General features: G+C 36.6%; 1 protein-coding gene across 14 annotated transcripts in view; it reads right to left on the reverse strand.

The window, feature by feature from the left end:
- Positions 1-27,852, reverse strand: part of TENM2 (teneurin transmembrane protein 2) — a 1,269,291-nt gene that overhangs the window by 408,157 nt on the left and 833,282 nt on the right. For all 14 annotated transcript variants that reach the window (XM_032447373.1, XM_015875932.2, XM_015875931.2 and 11 more), the window contains one exon: positions 26,632-26,922. In XM_032447373.1, the coding sequence (XP_032303264.1) occupies positions 26,632-26,857 (226 nt within the window). In that variant the 5' untranslated portion in view covers positions 26,858-26,922. The remainder of the gene's footprint in view (positions 1-26,631; positions 26,923-27,852) is intronic.

The following is a 27,852-nucleotide window of genomic DNA, read 5'->3' on the forward strand; positions in this document are numbered from 1 at the left end:
CTTTATTTATTTGATTGAATTATAAATAGCTTTCAGCTTTTCATTTTTAATCCTCGCAAAAATAATTAGTTATTTTCACACCCAGCCAGTTGTGGTATTATAAATGGAACAGTTGGCACCAGTTCCAATTATTATTGGTCCTGAACTTTGCTACAGATGAAATACACACCCTTAATATAGGATTTCTTCTATCTCCCAATGACTATAATTTATAGACTGAATGTACAGTTGTGAATGCAGAAGCTGAATACATCCTGGCCTTTCTGGCACAACAGTCAGTAGTCACCTCCACCACCATAGCAGGCAACACAGCAGATTCTTCAGCATTGAGCTCAGCTAGTATACTGTGTGAGCTACCAAAGAGGCAATATCAACATAACCCAACAGCAAGTATAACTTGGTCAAATCCCTTATGTCTGGGAAGCAAAATCTCAGCAGAAGTCTTTTCTTTGTCTCACTGAAATACTGACTCCTCATGATGTTTGCTTTAGAATCGCTTATACTTCATCACTTCATTGCTTACACCTTACAGAAAGAAGATACTGCAGAGATAAGCTGGAAGAATGCATGCCCAGTTTTATACAATACGTATAGGTCACCCTGAAAGTAATGCCTCCTATTTATTTCCATGGAAACTACAACAGTCATAGAGAGCACACTAAAACCATTTGATAGAGCAAATTCTCAGCTACAAACCACTATTTTTCAACAGCCGTTAGCTACGTATTTTCACCAGCAATCAACAAGAGTCTGCATGCTGTGCTTACAAAAATCTACAACAGCACAGACAACCTACTGTTACCACTGCTGATATGCAGCACCCACCACCTCACTGTGCTCACAGCCACTGCTGCATCTCCATCAACCTTCAGCAAGTGTTGATGAAGGTCAGTGGGTGCCATTTTTTCTGCACGAAGAAATTCAGTCCCACAGCTTTGCTCCATGCAGACATGTTTGCACTGGACTACTCCTCTGCTGCCATCTCTCACATAGCAACACACTGTAATGAAGCATTGGTGGCAGGTTTCAAACACTACCGCCATGCCACCAACATCTGCTTCTGACACCATGGACAAACATAATAAAATAGAAGGTATTACTTTTAGAGCAGCCCTTATCTTTTTACATTCACATACGAGTGTATAAATGTATAGTCACATTTCAATAACTCTTTAAAGCTGGTCATCAGGGCTCTGACCATTCACAACAACCTACAGTTTAGTGAAAACAGTGAAATGACCGCACCGTCTGACTCAGCCACCTCTGACTGCACTGGCAGCAAAGCAAAGGCCAAAGCAGCTCAGCAGAACCCTCCTTGATGTGTTTCAGGTATGTGTTACAGTATCACACACTCTGCTCTTCCCCACCACAGCAGTCCAGTCACCTCACAGCAGCTCCTGCCAGTAATCACCTTTATCATCACACATTATTAAGTTTCTGATACATTCCCTTTTAGTAACAACTTACACTAATCTCTCTCTGCTTTTAGCAGAGTTAATAAACAGACACCATTCTTGCTTCTCTTACACTGGAAAAGAGTTTCCTATTTGGAACTGTAAGGTCACCAGAGGAGAGGCATTTGTCACAGGCTGTTGCCTAATTAGTGCAAGAGCCCAAACACCCTGATACAGCACACACCAAACAACAGTAATTGCATCTGAGGTAGATAAAACAAGATGCTGCATTCAATATTCCTTCTCTGTTTTTTATTTTTATTCTTCCAAAGCACTGGGATCGATAAGTGTTTGACAAACACATAAAATCACTGTTATTCTAACAGTACACAAAAGACACTGTTACTGCACCGCTTTTCTGTCTGCCATGCCTACCCTATTGCTTCTTCCAGAAGCTACATAACCAGCTATGTCAATACTCTGCTATTCTACCCTAGAACTAGTTTTAATAAAAAACATTCTACTACCAAGCCCTTCCCCACTGCTACCATATTTTAGGCTTTTCCTGAGCCTAAAACCAAAGCCACATTGAGGCCTTAACATCAGCAGAGAACACAGTTCAGTATTTACCACAAGCCAGACCAAAAGAAGAGTTACTGTGCAGGTTGTGTTGTCTGACTATTTTTAACACACACGTCATCGTACTTCATAAGTGCCTTTCCTTGCTCCGTAAGTGCCTTGCAGATCAGGTGAAATGGTAAATTCACATCTCACTGATAAAGGTCAAGTATGCCCAGGTATCATTTCATACCTTTTATTTACTTATTTATTTTGATTTCTTACTTGGCAGACTCAAATTATGGAATTCCTTGAGTTTAATGGAGATTAGATAGGCTTGTACATTAATCCTACATTAGGAATAATTAGGACCACTTTAAACCCACCAGTCATTTGCAAAGAAGGACTTGGGCTAGATCATGCTTCCTTTTCAACTCAACAGGCGTTACAGGCAGCTTTTAATCCTCGTGCAAAGGAGTACAGAATAGGCACAAGTAGCACTGAAGAATAGTGATGGATGTTTCACTTCTATGCTACCAATGGGTTACTTTCAGGAGAGAGATCATTCTGCTCCCGATTTTTAATTTTTAATTTTTTTTTAAAATTTTATTTATTTATTTATTTATTTATTTATTACGTAAATAGTGACAGAAATACAATGGTTGCAAAAAAACCCACACAAACAACAAAACAGTTGTATGTCTCCTGCCTATGGCCTTTCAGTCACTGACATGTCTGAAATAAATTGTTTTCTTAATTACTGGTGTGAAAGAGTGTATCAGCTTAGCTGGCCAGTTGTTTCAGATGGCTTAAGCTACCGTGACAAGCCCTGGATACATCACCAATTTATCCTTCTCTCTCAGAATGATGAACCTCTGATTCAGCTAAGCATATTAAAATTTGCCAGTATATCTATTTAAATTTCAGATTTGTGGTTCTCAAAGGCATCTTGTTGCTCTGTTTCCCTCTTTGTCACCTCTGTAACTGGAAAAATATCCGTGATTTAAATTCTACAACTTTCCTTTGCCATGGAAATCAAACATAGCAAAGTTTTTTTCATTGGGAATTGGACAGACAAAGCACATGGATTTGAAACCAAGAAGCAAAGCATTCTACCTTACAGTGGGAAAGCTAAAACAAAGAATCCCCAACCCAAGTCAATGAACAACTCAAATGTTCACAGGAGATCTCTGATATGTAAAGTCAAAAGATAATAGCTAAATATAATACTACAATAGATATATAATACAGCTAGATAACGAGAAGTATACAATACTTAATAACTGTCTTCCAATAATTTTGGGGATTAGATTAAAACAAACAAACAAACAAAAACACCAAACAACAACAACAATGGAAGGCCTAAAAATCAATTATTTTAAGTCTAAAAAGACATTGGGAAAATACATTTTGAGAAAGTTTTTAAGTGAAGCTACTTTTAAAATAAAATACAAGGTAACATGCATGTACATCATGCATATCTTCAGTCTCCTCACCCAAGTCAATCTTAGGTACACATACAGCGCACTGAACATATCAATCAGAATTTTCCCATGTGGTTTTGTAGGCTGGAGAGCTCCTTTGCCAGCACAGCAGTCTACATGCCCTCCTCCTCACAGAACTGCCTCAAACACTGCCACATCTAAAGACAATTAGGAAACCCTGACTCCAGAAGGTATTAAGAAACTTGTGACCATGGAGCTGATGGTCAGGCATATGCCCTTCTATATTTTATATTAAAATGAAAAAAAAAAAAAAAAAAAGAAAAAAAAAAGTTCATTTTGTTTTTCATTTTACCTAACACTGTCTTTTTTATTTTATCTTTGACTTATTTAAAAATTATTTTTCTCTTTGGAGTTCCACTGCAGGCACAGCACATCGCAAACGGATAGTAATGTTGAAAATGTATTTCTATCGCAGGTTAAAATCACCACTACTCTTCAATCACTACTATTTTGGAGAGGGAAAAGGACACTACTGAAGTCTGCTTTAATAAACATCCCAAACCTTCAAAATTAACAGTGAGGCTCTCATGCTCACTGTATACTCCGGCCTTAAGAGCAGATGTGGCACTGTTGGGTTTAGGTATTAAATGGAGTCTAGCTTCTTTTCGGGCAAAGAACTATTTATCTACTTAACACAGAACATAGCCAACTTTTGTATGTTTCATATATTACATTTATTTCAAAATGCTTGGCATTATTAATCCTTTTTATATTGTTAATATAAAGATTCTGCTTCAAAACCTCAAAAACCGAGAAAGTTTATTTTTTTTTTCCTCTCTTTTTTGCATTGCATGCACTGCACTGATGAACCAGCCTCAGCAAGCATTTAACAGATTAGACACTTGAACATGGTTTGAGGCAATGCTCTCTCATGTTTCTGCGTATTGCCTGATAAACACTTCAAAGTAAACCGCTCATAAATATGAAATGAAAAGCCGAGAAGTCGTTATGCACAGCTTTGAGATACAAATCTCTTTATTCCCCTCTGAAGTGGAATTTGATTGACATAATGAGTCATAGATCCTGTCCAGGGACACACTGCCTTATCCCCTTTTCCTCGGGAGATGGGAGTCTTTAAAGAAATCCACTTCAGAACTTTCTGATTGACGGCTACAAAAAAGTTGAATACCACACAAATTTACTGTTTTGTATTAATACCTACTTTAACAGCTATGACATATGTCAAAGATTGATTTCAAATTCACCAGCGAGCCCTAACATCTAAAACTTTCCAAGGAGGCCGAGGCTGAGATGTACTGTTGCACCTTTTCCCCCATCCCCACCCGCCACACAAATACTGCAACGCAGATCATGAGGAAGGGGGTTTACTTGAGCACAGTCCCTGCACAGCTTGGCTGCACCACGGCACCTTGTCTCAGGGTAGGGCGGGAGGAGTACAGGGATGCTGCCACCTTGAGAGGCCAGCAAGACAAAGACCCTCCTTAGAAGGAGTAGTTACCACAAACAGACCACACTCAGCCATCCCCTGCACTTCACTTACTGTGTTATGGAGACTTTGAGGTGGGAAGGAACAGTTAATACCATCTAGCCTGAAAAACCTACATGCTAAATGCTCATTTAGGCACTGGTGTTAATAAATGATACCCATTTGAAAACGAGAAAAAATGCAGCAGGTGTTATTGTCTGCCACTACTATTCCCCAAAAAGCCTCACATTGAGCTACTCGGTGAAACTGCTCATCAGTAGTGCTATAAACAAAATTACAGTGTAATAAATTGCTATGCTACAGTGCTACATTCACAACCTGCATTTGTAGTATTTGTGGAAGTTTTAAAAAGGACTCCAATAAATTTCAGCCTAAACAGAGATGCAACTGCTGGCGCTTTATTTGCTAGCCAAACTGTAAGCATTAAATTAGACGTTTTTACTGGTTTTTGTCAGTTGCTGCTGCATGCAATAACCATACATAAAGTGCATAAATTCCACCACACTCCACTGCTTGATGGTAGTGCTATTAATAACCATAGAATCAGAGAATATCCCCATTTCGAAGGGACCCACAAGGATCACTGAGTCCAATTCCAGGCGCCATGCACTCAAACTAGTTCTGAGTTCAACCCTCCCTGAACTCCAGCAGCCTGGGGTTGTGCTCACTGCCCTGTGGAGCCTGTTCCATGCCCACTGCTTTCACGTGAATTACCTTTTCCTAACACCAAGGCTTACCCTCCCCTGACACAGTTCCTGCCATTTAATGCTAGGCATGTAATAAATTTAATAACATAATAAAGTCATCACTAAGACTTTAAAAAGACTTTAAAAAGTAACTATAAAAATTAACTGTAAAAATTTGCTTAATCTCAGGTGTTCAAAATGCACTCATTTTTTAAAATTTATTTTGCCAATAAGAACTAAAGGCTAGAATATGGTGAAACAACAAAATGATAACAAGATTGAATACAGGAAGAAACAACCTCATACTACAAGTAAACAATGAAACATTCAAGCCCAGTTTCATTCTAGAACACTAAGAAGGAGATCTCGATGTTTAAGATGATGAAAAAGCAATAGTATGATATCACTGCATTCCCACACAGAACACTGCTGCCTCCCTCATTCCCTTACAAAATCAGTGACAGAGTTTGTCAAGACATTTATTTTTCCTCTGAAACCTTTTAAAATTGTTTATTGTTTGCAAATTTCAAACACGTTTTGATCCTGCTAAGCACACTGACAGACATTACTGCAAATCACAAACTAATGGAATGAATGAAGCACATACTGTGAGTGCTCTTCCTTCTCAGCTCAATGTGATCATTCGCATCTCAAAAGTCAATAGCCTGCACAGTCTTTTCTAACCACTAGCATGCAATACATACACATATCAAAACACAAATACACAAATTGCATCAAAAGCTGAACAAGTACGGTAGGAAGTACTAAAAAAGCCAAAAATTACAACAGACTTAAAACTGCAAACACTCACCCTTCGGTTCTGCAGTTGTTCATAACTGCTTTTGCTATGTAAATTAAACATCTTTGGCCTAAATTGCAACTGCTGGTAACTATTTTGAATATTTTTGAGAAATCATTAGCATGCGTACACTGATGGAATTATGGGAAAGCTTCTTGGCACATATCTGAAAAACCTGCAGTGTACACGTATTAATTCTAACACATATATTATTCCAGTCTACTGTTGATAGATCACCACGCTGAAAGGCAAATGAGGCATGTGAAATATTCTGAATTACTTTAAGTCCTCACAAGTTCTTCAGCAGCACTGAAAATTCATCTGCAATATAACTAACATTAGATGTGTGAGTAAAATTAATAATTCAAGGAAAACTAGACACTAAAATAAACAAACAAAAAAGCAATTCTTTCCAATGAAAACTATGCCAGAAATACTGTTGTTTTTCCTGTAAACTGATGTTATATTAGATGATTATTACTCTATTACTGAGCTTTCATTAATTAAAAGGTGTGAAATATTTTGATAGGGCTTCAAGTAGCATTAGGTATTCCAACTAGGTCCAGAAAGCACAGCTGTCAGTCATACCCTTGGCTCTGTCAGTCATTTCAGTATGCAGAAACCAAGCTGTCTCCAGGATAAGTGTTCCTCAGAGATATGTAGTTGCTGCTTGACCTACAGCTCAAAAGCAAAAAGCTTCACTCACTACAACTATTAGCCCTTTGACTTCATTCGTTCACTAGCCAACATAAATACAATGCCAAAATAATTAATTCAATTTCTTTAGAGAGAGTGCTAAGTTCTTGAAGCCTCTAGTATGCCTATCCATGAAGGTTCCAAACATTAATTTAATTAGTTATTATCTTTAGAACTGCAAGAAGACAAGTAGTTAAAAGACAGTATCACTGAATCACAAAATTGTAGGGTATGGAATGATCATTGAGTCCAACTCCCCCGGCTAAAGCAAGTTCCCTACATTAGGCTGCACAGGCAGGTATTCAGATGGGCCTTGATTGTCTCCATAGAAAGAGACTCCACAGCCTCTCATGGCAGCCTGTTCCAAAGCTGTGTCACCTTTCCCATAAAGCTTTTCTGCATGTTTGTACAGAACTTCCTACATTCAAGTTTTTGGACCTTGTTTACTGTCCTACTAATACACACCACCAAGAAGAGCCTGGCTTCATCCACTTGCCTCCCACCTCCTTTTAGATGTTTATAAACCTTAATCAGATCCCCCCCAGCCCTCTTTTCCCCAGGCTGGGCAGACTCAAGTTACTCAGCCTTTCTGTGAAGCTGACAGTCCATTGCTTAAAAATGAAAAAAATCCCTTTCTTTTGTACATATTATATATCTTGGCATCTTCTGATCCATATAAGGCACAGATGGATGTACCAGGTATGGCACTAGGATGAAAAATTTCAACAACTGCAGGTGTCCTGACTAGAAGAGGAAATTCCATTCCAGTAATGATGATTTGTTCTCTCAGAAGCAGATAAAGAATATACACTGACAGTTTTGATTCTGCCCTGCTACATTTTCTAAATGAGGCTTCCCTTAAACAAACAAGTTGAACCTTGGCTGGACATAACAGGGAAGAGAAACCCACAGCACATTTTATAAGCATCTCATAGGAACTTTTGTCCCTGCTTAAACCTTGTGCAGTGGGAAGGGAAAAAAAGGAAATGCATTACACAGCCAATGCTAATTTTACATACTAGAACAGTTACGCCTATAGGAGAAAGAACAGAGCCACTCATTCATTCATACGAACTGCCCTAAGCTTCACCAGTCTTCACAGAAAAGCAAGCAAACAAACACCACAGCAAACCAAAGAGTGCACCAAACTTGCAAAATGTATGAAGAGGAGTCCTTCACTTCTAAACTGCTGGAAACACAGGGAGTCATTCTCAAGTGTACAGAGAACAGCTGCAGCTTAATTTAGAGAAAAGAGCATGAATGGTTCCAAGTCTGCAATGTGAAATGCATATGCTTATGAAGAAATCTTCTAATTTATTACATAAAGTAATTTTTATCTAATTTAGGTAAACATTTCTAACAAAGAGGCAATCACCAATTATGTATCTCTGAGCTTATCAGAACGCTAGTATTACATTGTTAGAATATAGTCCTGAAGTCAGACTAAAGAGGTAAAGTACATAACTGTAAGCACATCTCTGGTTACCATTTCTAACTTATTGTTTAACTGAATTTTAACTGTTATTTTCCTAATTATTTCTGGATAAAAATCTTAATTGTACTTAATTGTTTGACATGCTCTGCGCAGTTAAGCTTGCCCAATGATATAAAATAACTTGAGCTCAAGATAGCTTAAAGGAGCTACAGCGATGGAAAACATGATCCTTCCAACACAGTATGCATTGCACAATGCCCTCTGAGAGGATTCAGGATTAAAAGGCTATAGTTACTACCATTATCATTATTATTAATGAAAAATACACATGTAAAATTAGGTTTTGAACACAATGTTTTATAGTCCCTATTTGTCTCTGTGGACATACGCGATAATGGCTTTAACAGACCTTTACCACTCACTGACTAATTAATCTTTACACTCAGGACCCAGCACTGAGTTTTATTCAGTAAGGAGCAGAAAATAGCATCTGTGGATTGGGCTTGCAAGGTCCAGTGCATGAATAAATTGACAGACTACGGGAAGAGTCAGCATTAAACAGATACTCTCCTCCCCTCCGCTCTCCTGTAACAGCCCTCGCCAGCCACTGAAGCTTTGCTTTGAAAACTTCCTAAACACAATTTATTTTTATTTCCCAAAGCGACTCCTTTCAACCTTACAGAGACTCAGTCTTCCAAATACAATGACAGAACAAATATTACAGGGACCAGATATTATTTTAAAATATAACTGCAGTTCCAACACAACCAAAGTACGCACCCGCAAATTCAGTTTACCTACAGAGAGCACAAATGAACCATACAAATTAACAGACCCCAGCAATTAATTACAAGAACATTTAGGCTTCCATTTCAAACTCAAACAAGTTCTCTGTACAGAAAAGCACTGGGAAAGCATTCTGGAAAAAGAAAGGAGAAAGCGAATCCACGCCTTCTCATTTCTTAACAGAATAAGCTCAATCTTTACTCCAGCTAAAAGAATTTTAAGGGGACTGTAAAAGAACAAGCATATAAAAGGTGAATTTCTCTTATCTCATTTGCATGATACATAGGCCATACAGCTTACCTGCCGTGTTACTGCCTTACTTTTAGCTATAAAGCCAGACAACCAGAACAGCATCTTCAGTTACAAAAAAATGAAGTGTTAAGTGTTTACTAGTCAAGCTTCACTGCTGGAGTTTCTGACGAGATGAAATTATTGAGGATTTTAAAAGTCTTTTCTAATACAACTAAGGGGGAAATTCCAACAACACTGTGAAACTCAAGAACATGTTCTACTCCATTAAGCTAACCTCAAGAAAAACTTTTCCTTTGATAAATAAAATTACATTAGGAGAGAGTCCCTGTGAAATGCGAAACAATAAAAGAAGTACAATGATAGCACAGTGCTCATTTTAAGAGTAAAAAATGACTCTTTGGACTGCTGTTTTCTCAAGGAAGATAACAATTTTGAAACAAAGTATTTCTTGTAAGAAAATACTTATCTTCCACATACCTACAGCAAGAGATTTGTCAGAATAGATTTTTTTTTTTCCTTTCTAGTTGCTGGCCACTTGCTTATTGAGTCTACTTTCCACAGCAAAGGACTATTAATGGAGGTCCATCAGCAGAGCTGAAGTCTGTAAGAGTTAAAGGCTGGACAAACCCCCAAGTGAAAACACAGCTACATCTCTGGCTGTTTTCCATACTCCCCTTGTTCTTCTGCACTCACTAGAGCACACTTTCAGTCATCCTTCACAAATTCCACAAAATTCTCCCTCACCAATGAGTCATATTCTGCTCTCAAGCCACTTCTCAGCCAAGAAAATGGAAAGGAAGGGGAATAAATCAGGAAACAAAACCCTCTTCTCTGTAATTGCTTGATCATTGACTGCTGTTTTTATCTGCCCAAACATTTACTCGTTATATAAACAGAAGACTAGCAGTGTTCTGTGCATCGGGATATTTCAAAGACTTCAAAATTTAATTGGAGTTTATGGGGACTCAGTGTTGTGAATTACACTCATACAAAAAATCCAAAGTCATTTCTAGTTGATCTGAATGCCATTTATGTATGGCAGCACCTGCTATGATAAGAGATACTGACAGTAAACAGTCCAGCTGAATTTTCAAGCACATGAAGCTGGCATCTGGCTCTCTTCCAAAGTACCTGCAATCCTCTCCAGCAGGGGAGGAAAGTTACAAAACATTGCATAAATCTTTTTTCTCTCTCTCGCGAATAAACCCCACCAATTAAAATTAATAAATAAAAGACTAAAAAAAAATAATCCAAGAGCTTACATTTATCTGTCATTAACCATTTACACAAGGGTCAAAATTAGGCTGGCTTGCTAATTGGGAACATACTACTGCCTAGGTTTTAAAAGTGGAATGGTGTAGAAATGGCTGTTTTTTATCACAGTCGTCATTAGCACTTCTGCATTCCTAGCCCTGTTCATAACTGGAAGTGGAAGAAAAAAAAAAGCAATTCAGGCATAAGAAAGGCTAGAAAAGCAGATAAGTAATTACAGATTGTTGGTCCAGTTCATCAAAAAACACAAATAATAACCCACAACATACCACTTACATATGACTTAATAGGCATATGGTTCAAGACAGAAAAGAAAGGGAGCTCAGGATTAAAACAGAAACATACGTTCTGCAACCCCTACTGCCACAGCCTTATCTCCACCATGAAGCAGTTTCATGGCTAGGAAAGAAAAAGGCTAATGGCTTCTGCAAATTGAAAACCGCATTACACTCAAGTCAAAAGTAATGTAGGACTGTATCCAGACAGTATCACATGGGCCTAGATTCTTTTTACTTAGTGTAAAAAGAATTGAAAAGAGACAGTGACCCTGAGACCTAAATTTGTTAATGACACCTCCAAACTGGAACGGTAACAAGCTTTTTTTTCAGGCTAAAAGAGAAACTAATGGTAAATTACAATGTAGAGGGCATGACAGAGGACTCATAATCAGCTTTCCTGTTTTTGCTACGTCTGTTATGAACAGGAAAAGAATTATCCTCAAATGTCTAATAAAACATGTCAGATCATCTGTTCTACACAGAACAGTGTCACTGAAGTATTTATTTATATTCAGCATTTAGTTGTATTCAGAATGTATCCCATTATGATTTGGAAACTTCTGAACAAAATATTCACCCCTCCCACTTTGTAATAGCATTTTTGGAGCTGAATAGCATATACAGCACCGTCTTTGACACAGGAATAGGAGCTTCCTTCACCAAAACTTCTACATTGATTCACTGACTTAAAATGCCTGATAGCTGAAGCCTTAATAAACTGTCTTTCCTCTTTAAATGCATCTGGGTAAGAATTTTAACTGTACTAACTCAGAAGTACTCAGGAAAAAAACTGAAGATTAAAGTAATAAAAATAGCTATGTGAACTCTGATTTCAGAACTGTAATAGTTTTACTTCAATTTAATGGTTTCCAAAAATCAATTAACAAAACTGAATTGAGTTGACTTAAGTTCTGACTAAGCGAATTAAAGGAGTTTAGCTACTACTTTTAAACAAATATAATGATTTTTTTTCCCCATTGATGTCTTCATTTAGATACACAGTTTACAGTTCAATTTTCTCAGAGGCACTGATAATTACAAGCACTGTCACTACATACATTTTGACTTCTACAAACACATTATTAAATTAGATTATGTATGTTTGGGCTTGTTTTAACCACGCACATTTACAATTACTTGAAACTGAAAACATATCTTGCATGTATTTTTTCTCAACCTCCATGAATTCTAAAGACTTCACCCTGCATTTAATTGTTACCTTAGGGAGACTTGTATTTCCTCGTTTTCTGAAAATGATTGGATGAAAACATAATCTACACTGTGGACAGCTGAGTCTATCCAGCCACACATGTAATCTTTAAATACACTGTTAGCATTGCCTACATTTAATGTATGCCATACTTGGCAAACATACCGAAGTATCACACAGGAGAGCTGTGCCCTCTGTATTACAGATAGAAAAACAAAGCTCTTAAATGAGTGGTGCTGTGGAAGGCATGGAAGAAATGCTGGCTGAAACGTATCTAGAACTCAAAGCCTGCAAGAGAATTCTGTTTCTTATCACAGTTGGATAGGTAATTCTCTAAAAAGTGTATTTATTTTTGATAGCACACTGGTACCCCAGATTTCAAAGAAACAACCTGAAGCAATATGGTTTTCAATACATACAAGACTTACAGAAGTGTGGCATAACCTGAAGAAGCAATTCTTGAAGTCTTACTTTATTTTTATTACTACTTTTGCTAACTGTTGGGAATATTGCACAGAGGACTTCAAATTATACTGGCACGTGCAATACATAAGTACACCAGTATTGTAAAAAAAAAAATCAAGTGAGCACAACAGCATGTTTGAAACTCAATTTTCATCTCCTGCACTCAACTTGTAAAAGCACATCCAGTAGAATAAATGATACCCTCACATTTAGACCTAAAAAAATTTCCCACAATATCTGTGCTTCCAGATTTAGAGTTATTAAATTAGTGGGCCATCCTGCGCAATGTGAAACAGCTTCCCTTCTGATGCAAGGGCATTTTCAGCTCAGGAACCCAATGGAAAGCTAATGTACACAACAGGACAGAATAAGCAAGAGAGAACAACTTAGGGCTAAACTCCTCCAGAAGTGTTGTTTTGTTCTTCTTTAATTTTCATTTTCTCTAACTTTACTTTCAGTCCCTAAATTGTGAGAGTCCTCACTCATTCACCACAGTTGTGTCTCTTAGAGCTTATGTTGCCCATTTCTTGGGCTACTTTTTTCTTCTTTCCCCAGTCCAACACTGTCAGATATCTTTATTAAATAAATTATATTAATAAAGCTGTCAGAATGCTGGAACATGAATAACACCCATGTTAAATAAATCTACTAAGCACACCTCTGATTTCACCTTCCTCTTTTTAAATTCTATTTGTTCTCTAAACCTTATTTCTAAGCAATTCTTACATCTCTGTGACGGATATAGGCTACATGTATTTGCTAGCAACACCAGAAAATTATACGAAGGTGAGACACATGGAATCAACCAAAGTAAAGTTCTCCCTTGTGGGAGAACTTAAAGCTTTACATATCAGAAAAGTTTGCTTAAAAGCAAAATGGATTTTTTATTAGTTAAGAATCCATTCTACATAGACATATATAAAAACAACAGTGAAAATACTTGCAAATGTAACTAAAAATGGACTACTAATCCAAATGCAAACACCAAACATCTTCTTTTCTTTCTTCTGCTCACAACAGTATTTAGTCCCCTAAGCAATTCGCTTCATCTTTCTATCGTGAACTTTGCCTGCAAAATGGGAATGAAACCAACATAATTTATCCCAAAGGTACAATATGAGAGTTATAGTAAGATAAAACAACAACAGATTCCAAACAACTCATAATTATTTAAATAGCATTTGGTACATCAGGGTGATATATATATATAATATCAGCTTTTATTCTCTCCAGGAAAAAAGAGAACTACGAATTACTGAAAAGACACATGCTTACAAGTGAAAAATGTTTCATTGAGTCTTTCTATTTTCTCAAGTTGTATCATTTTGAGCAACATAAAAGACCAAGTAAACACATTTCAAGCTTTTATCTTAGACTTTACATCCTGGGTAACTTCTCTCATTTACCACCTTTCAGTGCAAATTAACGGGCATATCAAGACAAGTTCATTATTATCTGGAGGCTTATTAAAACAACAACAAAAAAAAAAGAACTGCACCTCAAAGCGCCCTGTATTACCTACTGGTTACTGAAATCAGCACTGGAGAAGTTCACAGTTCATAATGATTAGTTTGCTTTTCTTCCTTTCTAATCAAAAACTTCCAAAAATAAAATTTGCATCTAGAGTAAATAAATGGTCGTTGTCAAAAAGTGCCATCGCATTTGTTTCCCAAAGGTAAGAATGCTGTCTAAATAACGTAAATATAACTATATAAATAAAACTGGGATATGACTGCATTTTAGTGCTTCTAAATACAGTACTCTGGGGAACTGCAGCTGAAAAATTACTCTTAGAATGCTGCAGTCCTAATTCAGAGTAAAATGACAGGCATAACTTACAAATCTATTTTAAAAATCCATTTTTAATACATTTCAAATGTTTGTATGCAACATATGAGAACAATACATTACATTCTTCTGGAACAAATAAAACAAAGCTTAGCATGTGATAGACCTGCTTATGGAAAGGCAGCAGAGTGACAGCTGCTTTGTGTGCGGATACATAACAGTAAATAAGCAGTGTTCAAGTACACCGCTAACAAGGTGGCCAAAAGGAAAAGGGTAATAGTTATGACAAGCATACCCACCAACTGATGCCCAGAAGGTCTCCCAAACTGTGGAAGAGAGCAAGATGAACTCCCACTGCCTTCAAAACTCCATACATTATGTCATATCATAAGGAATTTCTCTTTAGCCAGTTTAAGTCAGCTGTCCTGATTCTGTTCCCTCCCAGCTCCCTGGGCTCTTTGCTGTGAATGGTCTTGGCTCTGTACAAAACTGCTCTGTGACAACTACTAATATCACGGTTTTTCTCCTACAACCAAAACATAACAGACACTGAAGAAAACATTTGTGTCCCAGCTGAAACTAAGACACCACCCTGCTTATTTACTTATTTTGAGATTGAACACAGAAGCCAAATGACAGTTTAAAAGTGCTAGCAGCAAGATCATTTGGAAACGTTCATTAGCTTCTCTTACATTCACAAGCTGATGAAAAAAGGGAGGGAATGTGCGTGCTGTGCTCCCTTTTCACAGTACGGCCCCTCAATTTTGCTTAGAATGGCAGAGACATGGCCATGGGAACTAGAAACAGTTCATTCTCATCACCTTCAGGTAAATAAAGCCAACCACATGTTTCAGCCATCCCCACAATTTGATTCTACTAAGCATAAAAAACAGAGGAAGGAGGAATACGATCACCTCATTTGCCATTATTACACCTTAACCTTCTCACTGGAGTGCTGCATGGAGATCACTGGAATCACAGCCACCATCTTGCCCTATTCCTGACACTGCCAGGTAATGCTTCTTCGAGGCGGTCAGGGACAGGTAAGAAGGAGCCTGGGGCAGCTTGACTGCAACTCTGCCCACAGCATAGGAGTTGGAACTTGATCTTTAAGGTCTCTTCCAACCCAGGCCATTCTATGATTCTCTGAAGATGTACCTCGCCTTTGCAACACTGATGGTATTGCTACTTTGTTTAGCTTCACTATTTTTTTTTATTTTTTTTTTTTTTTTAGCTGGGACTTTAAAAGCCTCTATTTGCAAGTATCATTTTGCACCAGGTACATGTCCTTAAGGAAGGACATCTAGCGGGAGAAAATAATGAAACTTGTTGGATGAAGGGAAAAATGAAAGCACGCAAGCATTGAAATATTTTGCCAAGAATCAAAAGATTGTTACAAAGAATTCCTGGAGAGAAAAAAAAAAAAAAAGAAAAAGAAAATTTGACAGACACTCCACCACCTGCATATCCAAAAATATCTACCCATTGCAGCAGAAACATAAAACTTCACGCATAACAGGCTCCTTGACAGTAAGACAAGAAGCCACTTTGTACAAGTGTGCTCCTTCATCAGCATTTCAGATTATTCTGTATGTTAATTTACAAGCTCAAGTCATCAGAAATTTAATATAGTCCAGACAAAGATGTTTTTAAGTGGAACATGAAGTTAAATGATAAGGATACAGAGTTTGCCCTCCTGCACAAGAGGACCTGGTTACTCTAGCCATCCAACCTAACAGCAGGCTTCCTCTGTTTGTTTTCTTTGGTTGGTTGGTTTCATGGCTTCACAAAGATCACACACAGACTTAGATGTGAATATTCACTCCTTGGAGCTACTGTCTTGTAATAGAAAGGGTGCAGAAGGGTAAACTTTGTGGAGATATTTCAGCTCAACTTTTCTTTCTGCCTTGAAAGGTAGAGTGAGAAAGGACTTTTAGATGTCACCGTTTTGTGGAGAACTTTTCTTACATGAGTAAACAATAAATAAGGTACTTTAAACATCTCATCACATTAGATAAACAACTGGCTTTTTCAGGTATAAAGGTAGTTCTAAGTCAATAATACTGTTGTACTTCACATAGTTTTTAAACATAGTAGGTACAATATTTTTATTAACTAAAAAAAAAAAACACAACAAAACAACAACAACAACAAAATGAAAACAACCACATGAGATGCCATTCAACAGTCAGTTGAACTCCAGAGGCAACGATTTTAATTCCTGGTCAAAAAACAGCACAGTAAATACATCCAATGGCTGAATTTATTCACTTATTTAGGGGAAACAAACCTATGTGTTTTGGCAACAGCAATTTTTTTTACATTACCCCATATTTTCTCTCTTTTCCTCTCTTGCAGAACGTTAATCTAAGTTAGAAGAAGAGGACTTAAGGCAAATTTCTCTCATCTTGTGCTATATTTAATGCCTGCACATTCTTCGTGTGAAAGCAATTATATGCGTCTGTCCCACGCCTGATAAATATTGTTACTACTCTAAACTCTCTATTATTGGAAGATAATGCAGCTTACGAAGAAGAAGAGGCAGAAAAAGAGTATCAACTTCATCATCTTAAACTAAAGTTTAAACAATAGGAACACAAAAATAACTACGCTGCTATAATTAAAGCATCTTTTAGAGCAGCAATCAAAATGACTGTGTTAGGAAAAAAAACAAACAAGTGCAAATTTAAATTAAGTTCCTGTTCTCATAATCTACTACTCCTACAGCTGATCAAATTGATACTTTAGATTCAATAATTGTATCAGTATTATTAAACAATATTTGTGCATTTTACAACAATAAATCATTTCTTAATTAGGGGTAAACAATATTTGTGAATTTTGCCACAGTAAATCACTTCTTAATTAGGCATTTTCTTAATCTGCCAAGTAATTCAATTCATTCCAAGTAGCTCCTGCACATAGATACTCTGTCTTGATCTGCACATAATCATCATGGATTGGAATTCCATAATTCCTGTTTGCTAAGTATCACATAGGTATAATTATTTTATCACATAGGACAGGTTGTTATAATTCATGAGGTGGTAGCATTTTCTTTAAACTGAGTACTAAGTTACTCAGCAGTAAATGAGATGTTGCAGAGAAATTAGATAAATCCTATCCAATGCCGTTCTTCTGAACTGCAGAAATAATGAGTAAATATGTAGATTTATTAACATAAATTTGCTTATGTCTCAGAAAAAAACCAGCACCTAGAGAACCTACTTTATGGGACAGATGTACTTGGATCAAGATATAACACTGCTATGCTGTCCGAAAAATAAGGCAAGGAGATGAATTCAAGCTCAGATGAAGAACTCTGCCAGACGGTAACAGCTTATAAGAGTTATTAAGTCCACATACTAACATAAAAAGCAAAGCTGACACATTTTTAACCACAAAGCCTGCTTATTCTAAACATTCTCCCCCCTACAGACATTCTGGTTTACACAAAGTGAGAGAGCAGCTTCAGGGAAGCACAGTATTACAAAACCTGCCTCAGTTTCTATACTGTTGATCTCCAAAAGTCTCCCAACAAGTGATGGTGCTTTCCCAGTTTCCCACCTGGGGAAATGCTTCTGAAAGAGAAAGCAGTTTCACCTCCCCCTCATCACACTGAGGCCTGCTGCAACGCAAGCACACACAAAACATATCACAACATGTCAGGAGAGGGGTGGGTGGGGGTGAGGGAAAGGGTCTGCCCCAGAGGGCGGTGGGCACAGCCCTGAGCTGCTCAAGATGCACCTGGACAATGCACTCAGATGCAGGGTTTGGATTCTGGGCGTTGCTGTGTGGAGACAGGACTTGGGCTCAAGGATCCTCGTGGGTCCCCCTTCCAACTCAGGATATTCTGTGATTCTACGAGAAGCTTCACTACAGTTTGCTAATAGTAAAAATAAGCACAAAGGTTTATTTTACTTATGAAATGGTTGAGAAATAGGCAAACAGATGAGAAATTGTTACAAAAAGTCAACAAGAGAGAATCACACAAATGAAGTACTGAAGACATCTAAAACACAATCTGTTGTGTACACAGATTTCAGAGAGCAAATAACTTCTCATTTTTCTCTTCGCTGTCCCGGTCAAATCTTCCACTTCCAAACTATCCTAAAGACAAGTATATGCTTTTTAGTCCTCTACCAAAACTAAATGATATATTTTCAAATCACTCAAAAGTAAGTGTTCTTTCTTCAAATTTGAGCACTGCAGGATCTGTAGGCAGTCTTATAAACTACTTTAACCTTATTTTAATTTTTCATTACACAATTTATAACTCTTCATTATCTTTGGATAAGACGCATCATTACAACTGTGATTCATCATTTTTCATTTTATTAATAAACTATAAACTTAGTGCTGGAAGCAGATATTTCTCGTTTTAGTTCTATATTCACATAAAAATAGAATATTGGAAACACATGTAATTTAGAAGCAAACTTAATGAGTACACACATTTAGCTGCCTATTTACACACCAAACTTTACTCACTGTCATGAGTAAAAAACTAAAACCCAATCCCACAGAACAAGAATCCATGTAATATTATACCACCTCAGCTCCTTATTAAGATAACTTAAGAATTATGTCCAGGTTTCATTAGGTAACCTTTCAGTATGGTGCGACAAATGTTGTTACAGGAACACACTGGGCACTATTTTAGCTTCGCTAGAATGCTGTTCAAACGCTTTGGTTAAGGACAGAAAAACTACAACATACAACTGGATCACAGAATCACATTTTGTAGGAGTTGGAATAGATCTCTAGAAATCATCTACTCCAAAGCCCTGCTAAAGCAGGCTCCCTAGGACCAGGCTGTGCAGGTAGGCAACCAGACTAAATGTTGCAATGAAATTAAATGGAATGCAAGTGAATTCTTATTTGTTTTGTTTTGAAAATGAGTGAAATGTCTTGAAATAGTAATATTATATTGATAATATTTAAAATTTCAGCGTAAAATGCCATCTTTAAAACATGGAATTCAACCAGAAATACATTTAAAATCCAGAATACAGTGCCAGGGCATGTAGAACAGGCATGATCATATACTTGAAATAAATGAAACTTGTAATATTTGTTCTACGTGACAGTCTTCTGTCAAGCTTCTGGCTTAAGTACCAGAACCTGAAATATTAATTTTCTTCCCAATACTTACATTAATGTATATGTTTAAGTTATTATACCCATGAAGAAAAACTGGAACGTGTTAATGTGCAGCTCAGCACTTAATGCTTCACACAAGCAAATTTTAATCTTGTTTTAATGCAGCAGCAACCACAAAAATTGGTAATTTCTAATTTTTTCATACGTAATGATGAAAAAAAAAACACCTACTGGTGGTGTATATTTGATTACATTTCTTTTAACATTAGATATTTCATAGTTGGTGGAACTGACAATTAAAAAGTGAACAAACACCAACTATAGTTTTTGAAAATGATTGTAATGACAAAAACAGAGCTAACCAGCATCACAGAATAGAAAAGTAATTGCATGTATGTACGTATATATATGTGTGTGTGTGTGTGTGTGTCACAGAACATAACCATAAGCAAGACATCAATGCAGTGCTGTCAGGAATATTGTCAAGTGTCACATTTATAATATGCAGTTTTTGACCAAAGCCTAGAAAATCACCTATTAATCTCATGTTTCCCTTGACATTCCTTAAGCAGGTAATTCCTCTATTTTCTAGACTTCCTCAAATTCAACTAAAATTAAATCTTTTATCTCCTTCCCCCCCCCCCCATTGCTTTAAGATCTTACTGTTATATTTTCCTGTATGAGCTTTCTGTATCGTTTTTGACAAGGTTATATCACATACACATACAAATATCCGAGACCAATTCCATATCATGTACAAGAAATGGCATTCCTCAGAAACGCTTTTCTCCAAATAGTTTTAAAAGATACCATTTGATTTTGAATTGAAGAGGATGTAGGGATTGCCACCAGAGAATGAGTAGGAACCACAAACATCTTCAACCCAAATATTCTAAGGAAATGCAAGCAAGTAATTACAAATAAAACTGCTTACATCCATGCAACTTATTTGGCAACAGCAGTATAACATAAGGAAAGCTGCTACAATTCATAACAGCATCTTGTAATAAAACAGCTTTATGCATCCCTCTCAAACTGTTTAGTGCTCAAATCTCATCAGATGGCTGAGTAAGCATTACACTTTGGGACAGTAAATCTCTGTTTCCAATATGGTCTACATTCACAGACATGTACTTTTGCATTCACTGTAAGATGCTTCCAGCTAAGCAGACACATAAAAAATAGCAATATACGAAAATATCTACACGCTATTTTGCCTAGTCAGTTATCTAGACCAAAAATACATTAGGAACCTTGAAGGACAAGTAGCTCAATAGCAATTCACTGCTGTGAGAAGTAGCTGATTTGATACTTGGATTTATAAACATGGAAGTAATATGAAAGGGTTATTTTTATACATGTCACTGTCACTATACACATCTTTATCCACATAACCAAGGCATATATAGGATTGCTATGATATATTCTGCTTGTTTTAGAGAGAGAAAAAAAAAAATAGGGCTTAGTGAAGAGCAGCAAATTTGATTTCATGACCAAAGATGATACTATGATACTTGACAAGCAGATGTTTAAGAAGCTCTATCTATTCATACGTATAGATACACAGATATAGGTCATAGAAAAGAAGACTGACTCAACTGCAGCATCTAATTGAATTTGTAAGGAAAGAACACTGGGTATTATGGATGTTCAAATGAAAGAGAAAAAGACTACATGAGATCTAATGGCTAGCAACTGAAAGCTGTTTTCAAAATCAAATGAGAAGCTGGCAACTGATTTTAACTTGGAAGAAGATTTCCCACAGAAACTGCACCAATAGAAACTGAATTTTCTATCTATTGCTGTTTTCAGACTCTTAAAAACACTTCATTTGAGGATTACTGAGATCAATGTAGTAATAAACTTACGAAAATTAATCTGTTAATAGATAAAACTAAGTAACAGACCCTTTGGTCTTAAACATTTTAAATCCAGAGGAAAAAAAAAAACAAAAAAAAAAAACAAAAAAACAAGGTAAAGAGAGCACATAAAACATACTGAACTCTGCTTAACCAGTTATATTCACTTCCCATTTTATTTTCTCCTAATTTTGATTCCTATGAATGAATTGGTTTTCAGCATTTTGACCCAGTTCCAAAACACACATGGTACTCTAAACAAGAAGCAAGTTGTTAGCGCGTATCTGTGTTTAACTGCAGATCCTTCTGAGGACAAGAACCCCCGAAGATAGAATGACAGCAAATTTTAAGTAAATTAGCCATTTTTATTACCAGAATGAATCAAGAAATAATATCATGAAGTATTTTCATTTAGATTATTTTATTTTGAAAAGTATTTATATATTTATTTAATCTCCTTGGAGTAAATTATTTTTTTTACAATGGATTTAAATATGAAAAAGAACATCCACGTGGATGTGCCTGAACACTAGGAACTGCATTAAAGAGGGACAGAGCATGCATATGAATAAGGGTAGAAGGACTTGTAAGTTCAAAAATTATTAATTTCACTATCCAAGGTCTTAGAATTCTATAATGCACTTAAACAAAAGAAGGAAGAAAGTACAGAGTATGTTCTTTCCAATATTCAGAGGCATTAGTCCTACAGGGAGTAAACCCTACTCTTCTATTGTGAAGCACAATATCTTGCTGCTTGATACAAATTCATTAACTATAAAATATAGGAAGTTCTCCTCTACGTACTAAAATGCTTTTACATAGACCTTTCAACAAAAACGATTACTGAGGCTGCTTTAAATTAGACCTGCAGCTTCCAAAATTTTCTTTTACTGACAGCAGGCACTAACTAAATTAACTGTTACTTTATTTCTTTTTTTATTTTAAGCACTAATGCCTTTTACCTAGGTTATGTGATGCTCACTTAGTAACTGTAAATAGTTTTGAAAATACAAGGAAGTATAAGGTAGTTTAACAATCATCAGACAATAAAGAGTCTAATGCTGTAGAAGTAATACAGGAAAAGCTCTTTTAGAACACCAAGCATTTAAATTTTCTAATTTTAACTGTAAACAAACGTTGATTTTTAATAATGATCACTACAGAAAAATTGCCATGAACAAAAAACTTAACCCTTAAACTGTGTGTGGGTATGTAGAATATTATGTCTAATATTACACCTACCCGCTAGTTTATTCTACAAATGCATATTAATATTAGAATAGTATTTTTTTTTTTTTTTTTTCCCAGTATTAGTCATATTTATTACTGGAGTCCTCTGTCAGCAACTTAGTTTCACATGGAAAAGTTTCAGAAGATTGTATTTTATTATACTCCATCTTTATTACACTCAAGAATAAGAATGCTGGTAATACTTTAATGGATTACACTGTATATTTACCTTGTTAGTTGATTACAGACTTTCCATAGTAATGAATTTGTAAATAACATGCTGAATTGCTCCGGCCATCTTTGCAATGACTTCCAGGCTGGAACTCACAACCTAAAACTGAACACTATCAGGGTTCCCCAGGGCTTCGTTTTAAGGCTGGCTCTCTAGAAAGTTATCATATATGACTTCAGTGTAGGACTAGAAAGTGTTCTGGGTAAATTTACTGATTATACTAAATTGGAGGAGCTGCTGACTGCACTGAGGGTGGGGAAAGCCTTGCAGAGACATCTAGACAAATTAGAGAGCTGGGAAGGAACAATTCTGACTATATGTAGAGACTAGGAGATGAGAGGACGAATAGGAGCCCTGCTGAAAGAAATATGGGGGATGAAGTCCCTTGGTTTGTTCAGTCTAGAGAAGAAGAGACTGAGGAGAACCCTCATTAAGGACAATGGCTTTGTCACATAGGGAAGCAGAGGAGCAGGCACTGATCTCCTCTCTTTGGTGTGGACCAATAGGACTCAAGGGAACAGTCTGAAGCTGCTATAAGGCAGGGTAGGGCAAAGGTTCTTCCTCAGGAGAGTCAGTGGGCACAAGAATGGGCACCCCAGGGAAGTGGTCACAGCACCATGCTTACCGAGGATTTTATGTAACAGTAATTCTGAATTTTATACTGATAAAAACACTGGGTAATTTTATGAGACAACTTATAACCACTGTACTTGTTTTCTAATTCATCTTCATATACTATCAGTGTCTAAAAGGATATAAAATGCACTTCCTTTAAGAAACAAATAAAATTGAGCTGATTACAGAAAGTATTGTCAGTTCTTCACTGAGATTATCTTGGCAAGCCAAAAGACGTGCAATGGCATAGAGAAAGCAAGATAGTTAACTGTGGCAAAAAAATAAAAAAATAAAAAAAAATAAAAGGTAATATTTTAGAATGTTGGGCCCAGTTTAATATCATTCTACTATTCAGACTTACTTTCAGTAACTCCATACATATATTCTATTTATTCTTAAATTTCATATCAGAGATTTACTGCTAAACTAGATCTGACCTGAGAATGAGAAAGCAGTCAATTCAGTATAAGTAGCGGCTAATAAATTTTGCATCAGATGAAGCCTGGCATTTGGATCAAGTAGAAATACGAAACCTGTGAGCTATGAATGCCAAGTGAGGAACTGTGGAATAGTAATGTTTGCAATCATCCGTTTGAAATCCAGTTTAAACTCCAACAACTCTGTAGAGAGAGTTCTTTTAAGCTCAGTCTGGTTACAAAGCATACATGAACAAAGGTTGCCTTTCAAAGCAACCTCTTTAAAGAATAGCTTTCTAAAAACTACTTTTTTTGTTTTAAAGGAGACCTAACTTCATTCACTGTGCTGTGTCAGCAGATGAAGTTAAAAAAAAAAAAAGCAAAAAAAAACACACAAAAAACTTATTTTCTTTTTGAAAAGTACATGATCAAGTATAATAATTGGTTCTCTTTGGTAGAAAAACACCTGGCATACAGAAAAATTCACACGTTACCAGAAGATAGTAAAATATTTCAAGTATTCAGAGGTGTCAGAACTATTGTTGAGCTTTTGACATATCCTAGCAGAAAAGCAGAAAAGTTCCTATTCATCCTAAAATACCACATTCAGAAAGAACTCCTCAACTTTTATGAAAACTTGTAAGGTTAGAATGCTCTTTCATCCACTGAAGGACTGAATTTTTCAAACCGATTGACTAGTGAATATCCAGTGCAGCTACTGGATAACAAATATATGAGCACTGCTCTGAAAGTAATGCCTCTTATTTCGTTATGGTGGCCCACAACTTCAGAGGCAGATGTCAATGGACTGGCAGTAGAGGTTGAACCTCTACACATTTTGTACTTTGGGAAAAATCTTAGACAAAGAGCTCAAGCATGCACAGGACTTGGAGTTTTAGCCAAGAACCAAAAAGTCTGTTCTATTTTTTATAGCAGAAAAGTAACTCCCTTCAGACTACTTATTTTAAACAAGTTTATTTCCTAAGGAATTTAACCCCAGCAATGCACTAACTCAAATTTAGAATAAATCTACATGTAGTCATTTCTGTATGTCTGCAGCTAGAATCTGCATCAGAAGTAATATCCAGTATTTCCAACTATTTGGATCATACTTACATCCATATAAAATCATTGAATGAAAAAGACAACAGGCCCCAAATATTAATGAAAATCTACTTTCCAGCTTTTCTCAAATTTCACATCAGTAAAGAACTTCACAAACAGAGAGAACTTGAGTTTTCAAATACGAAGAATCACAAAACAAACTTATTTTCTGAAGAAACATGTTTTCTACACTTAACAAAATCAGAAAGGTAAGGAGTTACTGCTTATATTATTTGGTAGAAAAAATAAAAATAGTTTGCCTCAAGAAACTAAACTTTTTTCATCCAGATATAACAACAAAGGCTAGCAGAAAAAAGTCTTCGGAGCATTTCAATTTGCACTCCCCTTCATAAGGAGGGCAGATGAGAACACATTAAGAGCAGGAGGAGGATGAGCAGTTGTCAAATCAGTAATCAAGAGAAAAAGAACACCCTCATGAAATGCCGAATAATGACCTGGAAACTAAAATAAGGCACTTGAGCTGAAGCATCAATCATCCAGATAGGGGAAAGTAATATTTAGATGACTCTTGTACACAGAGCAAACCAGAATGAAAATGGCTTCAGTAGCTCATACGATTCAGCTGCAGTTAGATGCCTTATCTCTAGGTAAATACAACTTAGCAAAACAAACTCTACAAGAACAGACTACCTCAGAAAAGAGAACTTGGTGTTTGATAGAGAAAGCATAACACAAACACTTTAAAATGCCTGTACACATATGCAAGCAAAACAAGGGATTAGATGAGAGTTCAATTAAGGATGCAAATTAATAGATACTTAGATTTAAAGGTTAAGGCAGACACTGACTGCTGGCACAATGCTTTGAACAAGTTGTATGACATAATACGAAGTATAGAAAATGACCTTTCATTAGACAGGAGCTCATGGAGTGATCTCTGCGGAGAAGCAGGATAACCACAGTCACATAAGACACAGTAGTCACAATACTAGAACTGCATAGTAGAGATCGTGCCATTAACACATACACACATGAAATAATAGAGTTTTAGCAATTACAGATGTACTAGACATTTTGCCTTCTGTTGAAAGGGGAAGAAATGAGCTATACCTTTATATTCAACACTGCCTATATTTTTGTAAGCCTAAATCTTAATTACAATCAGGCTATTTGGTCACATTAACCAGATTTTAAAAAGCTGTTCCTGTGAAGAAAATGTTCACTAGTAGTTCCAACTTATGATAAGGAGACTTATGATTTACAAGGACAAGTAAAATAAAAGAATGAAAGTAAAACTAGGCATGTGCAAGTTTGCACGTAGCGAAAAAACAGAGATAGGGAAGGAAGGCTATGCCAACTAAAAACATTTAGGCTGTTCATTCACTCATTTGTTGGATGTAACATGTTTAAAGTGAAGAGTATTTTGTAAAATAAGAGAGAGCAGCCTCGCTTCCAATTTCACAAGGGTTATTTCAACAGACAGCTAACATCATCTAGTAAAGACTACTGAAGAATAAAGCAGTTCTGACGTTAAACATACCTTGCCTTGGAAACTCATCTGACTCCCTGTGAACCAGGTCTGAAACTCGATTTCCATAGTGCATCCTCGTGTCATGATCATATGCTTTCAGAGTCTCACTCGAGCTGTAGGACTTCTGAGTTGGTACCCTACAGTCTTCACTGTCCAGTGAAGAACTAGTATAGCGACATTCCTTCCCACACCGGCCCCTTGTCAAAGAGCGGTGTCTGCGATCTTTTATATCCATTATTGTGCGTCAGGTTGAATGTTTTCAGAAAAGCCACTCTTATGGTAAGGATCAGTCACTATCACCTGAAAAAAAAAAGATAAAAGTGAGTAATAGTGCTCAGACATTTTGTTTTACTCTATTTTCCTTGACACATCATTGTAAAAAAATAATAATAAAAAAAATGGAGCACAGCTTGAGAGGAACTATCCGTACCATATAAAACTAGAAACTGAAGTAGCTGACCTGGGTATGATGGCAGGGTAAAAAGTAATAAGAAATTAAATTCAGTATCAGACCTGCATTTTATCTAAATGATCATCTTAACGAAGAGCTTAAAATACAGCTATAAATCAAAACTGGTTACATTTTTGATTTCTGAATGAGCTGTGATAACAATATGGAACCGACAACATAGTATTCACCTCTGTTATGCAACAATAAAAAGATAAGCAGACTCAGACCATTTAAGTATTTCCTTTCTTCCTGCAGGACTGCTTGCAATTATGCATGCAGGGAAGTTGCAAATTGAAGAGTATTCCCATTCACTATTAACGCATAACGATTGCATACATTATCCTTTAACAATACATTCGCAAGCAGAAACTGGTTTTGCTGCCCTTGGTTAAAGCGAACTAAGGCCATATTCTGAAAAACAGGTTGCATAGGGTATCTCCAGAGAGCCTTCCCAGCCTCAACATTTTGGCATTTCTACGACTTTCTGAACACACTGCGTGAAGTGGCTGCTCTCATGACCCACAGAATGTGATCATCTTCACTGTCCCTCAGGATGACCATTTACCCATCTCAGCAGTTGGAGTTCTTCAAAATTCTACAAATATCTTCTTGCTCAATGGACCAGAAAGAGAGATTCTTGTAGTCTACTTAATTAGGACATCCTTACTGGGGCACAGATGCCTTAATATATGCACAGTTCGCATGCATGGACTGCAAATGAAAGATGCTGTAGAAAGCAAGAAATACACTAAGCGTGAGCACCCTACCCACTGGGGTAC

Source organism: Coturnix japonica, chromosome 13, assembly GCF_001577835.2.
Source record: "Coturnix japonica isolate 7356 chromosome 13, Coturnix japonica 2.1, whole genome shotgun sequence".
Taxonomy (NCBI): domain Eukaryota; kingdom Metazoa; phylum Chordata; class Aves; order Galliformes; family Phasianidae; genus Coturnix; species Coturnix japonica.